The following is a 12,276-nucleotide window of genomic DNA, read 5'->3' on the forward strand; positions in this document are numbered from 1 at the left end:
TAAACACTGTGTAAACATAAAGTTGAATCACGGTAAACACTTGGTGTAAACATAGTTGAATCACATTAAACACACGGTATAAACAAGCTGTTGAATTGCAGAACAAACATGCTTTTAACTGTCACAAAACAAATAAAAGTATCCAATCATTTTAAATTGGAACCGACGTTAAATGCAATGAAAGATATTCCATTTGTTTGATAATTGGGAATATGTCGTTTATAACAAGTCAAAAAACTTAATGAATCGTGTAGTAACAAAGCCCTGAAAAGTTGAAAAGAAAATGGTGTCGTCTGTAATATAAATTGTGCTAATTTGTCGTGTGATACTTATAGAACCATGGTCTAATTCCCGTTGTTGCATTTCTTGGATGTAGAATTTGTATGAAAGTAAAACTATTTATCTGGATGATCGTTAAAACCGAGCGTTAGTGGTAATGACCCGAACTACACTTATGATCAAGTTTGCATTTGACAAGACACATGAAAACAACAAATGTTAGACTCGTCATAGCACTATTTATTAACGGTTTTCATGGACACTTGAAACAACAAATGTAAAACTCCTCGTAACACTCTTTATCAACGGTCTTTACGACCACATGAAAACAACAAATGTCAATTATTTCATAGATTGTTTAGGCAGAGTATTCATGATGACACTTTGTAGAATGGACGGCAACTGCCTGTTGTGGAGACACAAGTGTAAAATATGTAAGGCGAAAGACTTTCGAAACGTCGTCCTCTTCACTTTTGTCTTCACAACAGGCAGTTGCTGTCCATTCTACAAAGTGTCATCAACAAATGTCAAACTTGTCATAACACTGTTTATCGACGGTCTTTATGGACACATGAAAACAACAAATGCCACATTAATAATTATCATTCATCGTTTATTGGACAATTTACAATTTGGAAGACATCCGTTTTGTGCCGTACCATTTTATTCACAAAGACTTTGTTACAGCTGAGGCACGTTACAGTGGGCGTATTCCTGAATAGAAAACAGTTAAGATACGTTACAGTGGGCGTATTCCTGAGTAGAAAACAGTTAAGATACGTTACAGTGGGTGTATTCCTGAGTAGAAAACAGTTAAGATACGTTACAGTGGGTGTAATCCTGAGTAGAAAACATTTGAGATACGTTACAGAGGACGTATTCCTGAGTAGAAAACAATTGAGATATCTTGTGTTGACTGGACTCATTATAGCATTTGGTATCACAATCCCCATACAGTATAAATAGTGTACATGTGATTTATGTACAGGATTACTGTATGCGCCATCTTGTGAAATGTAATATGTAATAGCGCAGATGCCAATATATTGGTGCTAGAAGTGAACGACCTTATAACACCGAATTTATTTTTCTTTAATTGGATGCTCGACGTTTTGCTTTACACACAAACACAAACTAGGTCATTTATTACTAGTATTAAAATGTCTTTTATACACCAATACTGTTTAAACCAAAAAGTTATTCATATGGATACATAGTAACTAAATTTAACGTGTGATTTAGATTTTGCCAATTTTGAGTTTATGTGGGCTATAGAAGTATGTTTGTGTTCGATAAATCTATCCGCTTTAAACAACTGATTGGCTGACTGAAATCCCCTGTGTATAGCTTTGCAAAACTTTAAAAGCTAGGTCTTTTGTTGCGTAGAAAGTTAGCGAAATGTCATTTTTGACACGCTGACTTTCCGAGGGAACAGAATTAGGTTCAATCCATTGACAGAAGCCGCCCCTCAAGGTACAATTAGTGTTGCTTATTCATCGCTATGGTGTGGATAATAAGGTAGGATTACAACTCTTTAATAATTGCTTGTTATCTTGAAAACCTTCCACTGGATCAGTTCTTTTTACATTACTCATCACGGCATTTTTAATTAATATAATATCTGTATTCAAACTTTAACACAGCCAAGAAAACCAGGTAGTTGGTGTTTCATTATTATTTCTTATAACTTGAAATTAAAGACCTTCAAATATTTTTTCCCGAAAGGAGCCGAACGGTTTTATTCGTTCGCTTCACTATACAGGAGTATGTTGTCTGTCAGTCAGTCGACACTGAAATGGCGTCACACAAGAGGCGCTTATTGTTAAAGTATGTACTGTCGTGACATCAATAAAAGATGCGCATGCCATGAATCACAAGAAGCGTTACCACTATGTTGGCTACAACACAGCAGAACATTTGAACTTCAAAAGCCAGAAAAAAATATTTGTTACTATTAAGTTTGGTTTTATTTACTTTTGAAAGAAAACACTGATCACGATCTGTGGTAGTACATCTACTAACACCAGTACTGAGAATTGTTTTAAACCAACGATATTAACCTATATCTAGTTTAATCAATATACTTCATCCTAAGCTGTCTAAGAGTAGACCATGATCTCAACAAGCTCAATACGTTAACAGGTTCATAGAGCTGTACGGATCAAACACTTTATACAGAACATTTCACTGATTGAACGGATGTAACTTCATACAGAACCTTTCACTGATTGAACGAATGTAACTTTATACAGAACATTTCACTGATTGAACGGATGTAACTTTATACAGAACATTTCACTGATTGAACGAATGTAACTTTATACAGAACATTTCACTGATTGAACGGATGTAACTTTATACAGAACATTTCACTGATTGAACGGATGTAACTTTATACAGAACATTTCACTGATTGAACGGATGTAACTTTATACAGAACATTTCACTGATTGAACGAGTGTAACTTTTATACAGAACATTTCACTGATTGAACGGATGTAACTTTATACAGAACATTTCACTGATTGAACGGATGTAACTTTATACAGAACATTTCACTGATTGAACGGATGAAACACTTTATACAGAACATTTCACTGAAAGTATGGACGTATTATTTCATTGTATGGATGAAATAATTCTACATAAAATTTTTCTCAACTCAAACCAGCCGCTTTTATATATGTATTTTTTCTCTACAAGTGGGTTTCTCGTCATATTTGAAATACTTTTCTGTATGGATGTGTTATTTCTTTATATGGACAGAACATTTCTCTGTATGTATGAATGTAATATTTCATTGTATAAATTGAATACTTCTCTCTATAGATATATTTTTTCCTTTTTATGGATGGAATAGTTTCAGGTATTCTTTTCAACGTATAAATGTATCAGTTCTTTTTTTTTCTAGTTTTATTCCACTCTATTTTGTTCTATTACAGTATCTTCCCCCTATTTGAACAGCTTCTATTATGATATCCTCTCTCTCCCATACAGCTTGTTCCTGTTGAAATCTGAGTAGCTACAAACTTTGTGAGGTTTATGAAACAAAGCAATTGATAGCTAGCTAGTCTCACTTACGTCACAGACTCGTTAGTAAGTGGTTTTCAAGGCCAGTGCGTCTGGCCAATTCGTCTCCCCAGTACTACGTATATCCTCGTACTATTGTGATTGTTCGTAAAACACTTACGTGCCAATAAATAGTCTGTAGGGAATACGTGTTTAAGTTGAGGAGAGAGTTCGTATGTTGTGACGGTACTTAATACAGTGCCCCGCAGTAGCTCAGCAGCATGTCTCTCGACTCACACCGCTAGAAACCGAGTTTCGACACTCGTGGTAGGCAGAGCGCAGATAGCCCATTGTGTAGCTTTGTGCTTAATTCGAAACAAACAAGCAAGCTTATCGCAGTTATAACAAACCGGCTAGTTCTTTGATTTCATCAGTGCTAGTAATGCATTTGCTTAAATAAATGTACCCAGTAATCATTAATTTAACTACATAGTTTTATTGATATCAAAAGTTGACAAAATAAAACTTTAATAAGACATTCTTCATGTAATTATCCATCGTGAGAATGTTAACCCACTCAATACATATGGATGATCCGTGATGACGAGAAAACCCACTTGTAGAGAAAACTCTTATGCAGAGGAGCGATCAACGTTCTCTGCATAAGTTTTCTCTATCCATTCCAGCAGTTTTTACACATATAAATACATATGGATGTGAATAAATAGTCCTCAAAGACTATAAAGGAAACTGCTGATTCCTAAGCAACATATTACACGAGCTGCACATTTCCCACTTTCATGATGCTACGTATGCGATAGACACAAGTGTATTAATCGATAGAATACTAATTATAAGTTGATTTATTGTCGTTGTTTAACTATTGGCTTCCCACCTTGAAATTAATGTGTTCTACCGCCCCCCAGTGGCGCAGCGGAGTGTCTGCGGACTCGCACCTACCTCAAGAAGCCTGCTGTTGTTGACACCCGTGGAGGGCAGAGCACAAGTAGCCAGTAATAGTTTATTTCTGAACAATCAAAGAAACCAAAATAACCCAGCTAGGTTATGTAAAATGGACACGGTTTTAGGTAAACTTACAAAAACTTCAGAGTGCAAGGAATATACTATAGTGGAGTTTAAATATAGTCAGTATTGGTAAGATCTTTACTAGTGTGTACTGTGGTTATTATACACAATAATGAGGTTTAAATATAGTCAGTGCGAGTAAGATCTTGACTTGTATGTACTGTAGTTATTATATACAATAATGAGGTTTAAATATTGTCAGTAGGGTAAGATCTTATCTAGTGTGTACTGTGGTAATTATATACAATAATGAGGTTTAAATATTGTCAGTATTGGTAAGATCTTCAGTTGTGTGTACTGTGGTTATATTGCATTATAGATAAGTGTATTTTGTGTATGTTAGATATGATAGAATTGTTTTTAAAATGCCATAAAAATATTTGTGCATCATGTAGCACAGTTTATTATGTGGCTTAATGATGAAAAATAACTGAATTCGGTTTTCTTTCGAAGGTATTAAAATACTGTGACCATCTTCACGGAAAATGGCACTTCTCCGAAACTCGAGCAGTTTTTACACGTCGTTACCTTCTACAGAACGTTGCTTTGGAGATATTTCTTGCCTCTCGTAGTAAGTTCCCTATCATCTCTTCATTGTCTATGTAGAAAGTAGTGTTTGTTTGTGTGTGTAACTTGAATCTCTGTGTAAAAAGTGGGGCGGTGGGTGGTGAAGACTAGCTGTCTTCCCCCAGTCTGACACTGATATTTGTAGCGTAGCTTAGCGCGAATTTCAAAATAAATGAACGAAAACCAACAACTAAATCACATTTAAACAGAATAAGTGAACATTGCCAAAAATACATAATTAAAATAAATACAACAAAAACCCAACTAGTGGTATTTACCCAAACACAGAACAACCTGATATATGAACTTCTGCGGACTGTTACATCCGCCAAATTAACATTAATTCACCACTTAAATAATATTAGAACCAAAATTTGACGAAGTACAAAGTATGGTAGGAATTTAACAGGTAAAAACAATGGAACAACAGTCGACAATCCAATAAAAATCTACAAAACCCACATTCGATCTGTGAATGACTATTCAGCCCAGCATGGAAAAACGTAACACCAAAACTCGTACAAACCAAACTACAAACCACATTACTCACAACAACATATAAAGCCCATAGAACAATTTCCTCTGGTTTTGTACACAAATACTGGAACACAGAAATAGTAACAGATAGACTCCTATATAGTACACTAAACTATTTTGATACAAATCGGAGAAAAACTGACTTACTATATGAACTAGACATGTACTGCATATATTGTGATATTGTCCTGAGCACCTTTCCTCATTGAATATATGTATAAGAAATAAAAACAGGCCACCAAGTTACTAGTCTGATGCCCACATTAGTTTTCAGACTTAATTTAAAAAAACGTTGTTTGGTATTTATGTTAATACTTTTTATTTAAGTTTGTAACTAATGAAAGTGTAAAGTATTATGGAACTGTTAAAAATAGGTTAGTACCTTTACACACTTGTATGTTTAGATAATACATGGACATTGCCCTGAGATGGGCTTCAGTAAGTGCGGTTTACTATGGCCCTCATGTAGTATTTATGGACACATTTACCTCAAATGTTTATCAACGTAATGTGGACGAAGGAAGAGGTCAAAAGAACTTGACCCTCATGGGTCTTTATACCCAAATGCCAATAAAGAAGAACTAAACTTTGATACGAAACTCGTGTGATTAATTTGACGTGTAATAGCTGACCATGATTCTTCTCCACGGTACCAATCTCTGATGTAGCCGCGGTACTACAGGAGAAATTTCCGGTATGAAACCATCACCTTGCGCTGTTTTTTCGGGTTTCGGCATCACCTAAAACTCAAGTTGACGCGGAGAGTTTGAAATTTGTCACGGGTACAAGTGAAGGACATTCCCGCGTTTCAATCTGATTCAACGTAACACCGAGCTCTCAGCTAAGTAATTACCCCGACCTCCCTAGGCCGTATCCTCCATTAAGCCTTATCTTGATGTCTTAATTTGGCTTCCTACAGAATAGTGTGAAGTGGAAATTAGTTTCACCCCTATTTAATGTGTTGAACTTGTGGCACCCATATGTTTGTATAGTTGTGGGTGTGTCACGGCAACAGAAATGGTATATCCGGTTTCTAAACTGTGAAGAGAGAGTTTTTGGTATGTGAGGAAATTGAAACATTACGTGCGCAGTAGTAGTCCACGTATATCTATTCTGAATTGAAATGTCGTAGGTATGTCTAATATTGATTCCAGATGTTTTAAAAGAGAGGGAACCAAAACGCTGGTGCGGTACTGATCCCACGTGGGTACCAGACAACCTATTTGTTGTAGAATGCGTCTTTTATTTTGAAGACATTAAATAAAATAAGATATTCTAAGACGTGAAATGACGGTGTTTATATATTAACGTGGTTCATAAGTATAGTAACATAAAACCAATCGTGTGTTAATACACGTTCTAATGTGGAGATCAGTGGGGTCGAGAAAGTTAATATATTTTCATGCAATCTGGACAGTGAGGTTCAATGTGTGTCATGTAACTCATCCTAAACCTCTGGTCTCACCGACTTCCAACTGGTACCGAAAAATCGTTTTGGTCCCGAGGTTTCTGCGGGGCTGGTCCGGCATGGCCAAGCGTGTTAAGGCGTGCGACTCTTGATCCGAGGATCGCGGGTTCGCATCCCCGTCGCGCCAAACATGCTCTCCGTTTCAGCCGTGGGGGCGTTATAATGTTACGGTCAATCCCACTATTCATTGGTAAAAAAGTAGCCAAGAGTTGGCGGTGGGTGGTGATGATTAGCTGCCTTCCCTCTAGTCTTACACTGCTAAATTATGGATGGCTAGCACAGATAGCCCTCGAGTAGCTTTGTGCGAAATTAAAAAAACAAACAAACAATTCTGCGGGGCTAAAGATTTCGCCCCACCCCTTAGGGAACCCAGGTATTTCGTGAACAATTTTATTGGGATTTTTCCGAAAGCGGCCCCAAAACTTGGCATTGTTTTCATTAGAGTACATAAATAACTATGCTTACTTATTACCGTTCGTAATTTGGTTAAAGAACTTCAGTTTGGATAATAACAGCAATGATAATTACATTGATATGTAGAATAGTAGTTGCGGGTATTAAGTTATACTACACCTGTAAACATGTGTCACGGGTTCGCTAGTAATATTTAAATTTAGTCCACGGGCTCAAAGGTGGACGCTCTTTATTGTCATACTTTATTATTAACTGTATTTCTTAAAATACTCTTTTGAATTTCTCCGTCTATCTATTTATTACTAATACAAGAAATTCTCCCTAAACCGTCGTCCTGACTGCGTTTTCGTTCTCTCAAACTTAGTTTTGAAAAACAAAGTGATGTTGGTTCGAGAGACCGACCAATGAAGTCCACTCGCGAGGCAAGATATAAAGATATGGGGAACTGAAAGAAAGAGCGTTCTTTTGCCTGACGCATCTGATGATCCGTTGCATCACCGTTTTGACAAGGAACACCAACTGCACCAGATTCCAAAGATAACTGACAGTTGTCGCTGTTTTTCCCCCTTACTTAAGTCCTTCCATTGCACCGTGAACGGAAAATACTTCGCACTCTTCTAGAGTTGAGGGAAATATAGGTTTTACATAGAACACTACTTGTTAACACAACTTAAGAAATTAAACCAATGGGAGTTTTTTAACCAAGGTAACAAACGAGCAGATGTGCCTAGTTGTTTGTGTGTAGTTAGAATTCGCGTTTGTGTGTCAATGACATTTTCAAAATCACTGGCAACTTTATCGAGTAAGTCAACATGTCAAACGGCCCGGCATGGCAAGCTGATAAGGGGGTTCTATGCGTAATTTGAGGGCTGCGGATTCGAATCCCCGTCGCATCAAACGTGCTCGCCCTTTCAACCGTTGTGGCGTTATAATATTGCGCTCAATCCCACTATTCGTTGGTAGAACAGTAGTCCAGGAGTTGATGGTGGGTAGTGATGACTAGCTACATTCCCTCTAGTCTGGCACTGCTAAATTAGGAACGGCTAGCGCAGATAATTCTCACCTAGCTTTGCGCGAAATCCAAGAAATAAACATACCAACAAATCAGCACGTTGAATAATGATAAACAGAATCAACAAATGAGATAACGTTTTACACTTGTTACGTTTTATTAGGAGTCATAAACCAAGGTTTAGCGAGCTACATCATAAAGCACGTTTTGTCTTGAAGAGTAATAAGTGTAACAATCAGCATTAAACCTTGAATTCTTAACGAAACCTCAGTTGGTAAATGTGGAACTATATACTATACCTTTGTTCCACAAAGTTAATTTTTAATAAATATTCACCATACCTTTATCATATTAAGTTAGTTTGTTAACAAGTACAAAAGTAAAGTATGTAGTAAATATTTATTCTATAAAGTTAGTTTGTTGACAAGTACACAAGTATATACTATATCTTTATTCTATAGAGTTAGTTAACACATGTACTATACCAGGGGTGGCCAAACTTGCTAAACATAAGAGCCACATACGATAAACTTCAGATGTTTGAGAGCCAAAAGACATGAACAAATGTTACACACACGTTTTTATTGTTACATACGCATTTTGTTACATAAATTTTATGTAAATATTAAGAAAAACAATAATCCGCCAAGATTTTGAAAACATTTGGTGTGTGTGTGTGTGTGTATATACATATACATACATACATACGTGTGTGTGTGTGTGTGATTTGTGATTGTTGTTTTAGCTATATTGAGCGTATTTAATACGGTTAATGAATTACGGAAACATCTAAGAAAAATATGCAAATTTACATTTCATTAACATTAAATGAGACTGCCAAAAATAAAAATAAAAGGGGTAAAAACAGATATCTTTAATGATATTTATTTGTCTCAGGAAATATCTGGTCAAAACATGGAGATAAATATGTAAAAGAATAACATTACAGTTATTTTAATCGAATACCGCCTTACAAAATTTTAGTCTTATCATAATATTTTTCTAACACAAACAGATATTGGTACAATTATCAGGCTGTTTACTGTTAATAGAGGTCTTGTGAGTTTACATCTTGGTTGTGAGTCGTTAAAATTCTGGCTGATATGTTGTCAAGGCTGTACGATTTAGCTCCGTCAGGTTTTGATGTGTAAGGATTGCACGATGCTTCGACTTCACAAACTTCATTACAGAGTACAGTGATTCACATCAGTATGTTTTGCTGAAAATTGAGATGCGTCGCACTCCGGATTTCTTCAGTTCAGAACTCACTTGTAGGATGGGATTTATGGATGATCATTAGATCTATGTTTTCCTGCAGTTCTGTTAGTTCCTTTTCCACAGCAGATGATTCTGTAACCAGAGGCTAGAGAATTGGACAACCATCATTGATTATATCAACCATGAACGGATTTACAAGAAAAGCGAAGCAGGGCTTCAGCTTCTGCAAGCCCTCAAACTGCCTAAGAAATTATCAAGCAGTCTTTGTAATTTATCTTTGCATTTTTTGTGGTCTTTTATCTTAATATCAGGGAATGTATTTACTCTTTTTGAGATTGAAAACATAACTGAAGTTTCTTGAGAGTATGTTTCTCTGAAAAAGTCTTATTTTATTCTGAAAGCTGAAAATCTCCAAAGCAAAATTAGAAACAATCTTATCCTTCCCTTGGAGTGCTAAGTTGAAAGTTTGTAGGTGATTCATTATATCAGTAAGAAACACAAGATCTTGTATCCATTCATCATTGCCCAGTTGAGGATAAAATATTTTCTTTTATTCAAGAAAAGTAATAATAGGCTTCAACAGATCCACAAACCTATTTAAGACATTGCTGGTTGACAGTTACCTCACAATGCAGTAGAAAGAGACATTACTAGGTTTATCTTCAAGCTCCGGTTTTTCAATAAAACTTCTGAACTGTCGGTGGGTCCTCCCATTTAAGTGTATGAAATTGAAAATTTCAAGAACAAACTTCATAACATCTTCATACCTGAAGTATCAGGCTGCCAGGTGTTCACGATGAATAATGCAGTGAACAGGGAGAAACTCTGGAAAGTTGGGATCACTTTTTGTAAGTGCAGCTAATCCTACATCCCCCCCCCCCCCACCATTGCAGGTGCTCCATCTATTGAAACACTGACAAGTTTACCCAGTGGAATATCAGCTTTTGTTAAGGCTCTGTCAAGCGCATTTTTAATGTCAACACCACGAGTTGTTTTTTTAGTGCCAGTAAGTCCAACATCTCTTCTTTCACAGTTACATCAGAGGAAACATAATGAACAAATACTTCCAGTTGTTCCAGTTTGATTGTCTTGCATGTCAGTAAATTCGTTAAGGGCTAAGCTGAATAGAAGAGAATTCTTTAAATCATTTTGCATTTTGCCTGGAACATCAGCACTGATCTGGGAGATACGTCTCTTTGTAGTGTGGCGTGAAGCTGAAGTCGCAGAAGTTTTGTGTTATTTGGATCTAACACTGCAACAACTTCAGCTATATTCTTCTTAACAAATTCACAATCAGAATATCGGCGTTTAGCATGAGCAATATTCTATGATATAACAAAAATACCTTCAATCGTTGTACAAACTTCCTTACTGAACGTTGTCAACAGTGTCTGTTGGCTATTTAGTGGTGATTTCAACACAGTTAACTTGTTTTTCCGTAATTCTGATTTAAGTGCATAATCAAACGAAAACATTTTGTGATTTGTTTCATAGTGACATTTCAAGTTACTGGCTTTGTAATGACCAACACATTCCAGATAAGACACAAAGGTTTACTTTAATACAAATTCTTCCTCCCACTCTGGCTTAAAATTTCTGTTTTCATCTTCTTATGATTCGATGACGCCATCTTCTTTCACGATATTTTCACAGACACTTCTAAAAAATTGAAGTGAAAAGAAACAATAAGCTCCAACATGTGCAACATAACCAAACTCTACCGAGCACAGTGTCACACTAACACTCCGCTAATATCACTGCCCGCAACACAACCAAACTCTACCGAGCACAGTGTCACACTAACACTCCGCTAATATCACTGCCCGCAACACAACCAAACTCTACCGCGCACAGTGTCACACTAACACTCCGCTAATATCACTGCCCGCAACACAACCAAACTCTACCGCGCACAGTGTCACACTAACACCGCTAATATCACTGCCCGCAACACAACCAAACTCTACCGCGCACAGTGTCACACTAACACTCCGCTAATATCACTGCCCGCAACACAACCAAACTCTACCGCGCACAGTGTCACACTAACACTCCGCTAATATCACTGCCCGCAACACAACCAAACTCTGCCGCGCACAGTGTCACACTAACACTCCGCTAATATCACTGCCCGCAACACAACCAAACTCTACCGAGCACAGTGTCACACTAACACTCCGCTAATATCACTGCCCGCAACACAACCAAACTCTACCGCGCACAGTGTCACACTAACACTCCGCTAATATCACTGCCCGCAACACAACCAAACTCTACCGCGCACAGTGTCACACTAACACTCCGCTAATATCACTGCCCGCAACACAACCAAACTCTACCGAGCACAGTGTCACACTAACACTCCGCTAATATCACTGCCCGCAACACAACCAAACTCTACCGAGCACAGTGTCACACTAACACTCCGCTAATATCACTGCCCGCAACACAACCAAACTCTACCGCGCACAGTGTCACACTAACACTCCGCTAATATCACTGCCCGCAACACAACCAAACTCTACCGAGCACAGTGTCACACTAACACTCCGCTAATATCACTGCCCGCAACACAACCAACTCTACCGAGCACAGTGTCACACTAACACTCCGCTAATATCACTGCCCGCAACACAACCAAACTCTACCGCGCACAGTGTCACGCTAACACTCCGCTAATATCACT

At 37.3% G+C, this 12,276-nt stretch overlaps 1 protein-coding gene across 2 annotated transcripts in view; it reads left to right on the forward strand.

Moving 5' to 3' along the window:
* Positions 1–12,276, forward strand: part of LOC143237289 (neurobeachin-like) — a 210,664-nt gene that overhangs the window by 150,991 nt on the left and 47,397 nt on the right. For both annotated transcript variants that reach the window (XR_013019973.1, XM_076476364.1), the window contains exon 37: positions 4,828–4,945. Coding sequence is in view for 1 of the 2 variants with exons in the window: in XM_076476364.1 (XP_076332479.1) it covers positions 4,828–4,945 (118 nt within the window). In the remaining variant the exon portion in view is untranslated. The remainder of the gene's footprint in view (positions 1–4,827; positions 4,946–12,276) is intronic.

Source organism: Tachypleus tridentatus, chromosome 13 (genome assembly GCF_004210375.1).
Source record: "Tachypleus tridentatus isolate NWPU-2018 chromosome 13, ASM421037v1, whole genome shotgun sequence".
In the NCBI taxonomy this organism is placed as follows: domain Eukaryota; kingdom Metazoa; phylum Arthropoda; class Merostomata; order Xiphosura; family Limulidae; genus Tachypleus; species Tachypleus tridentatus.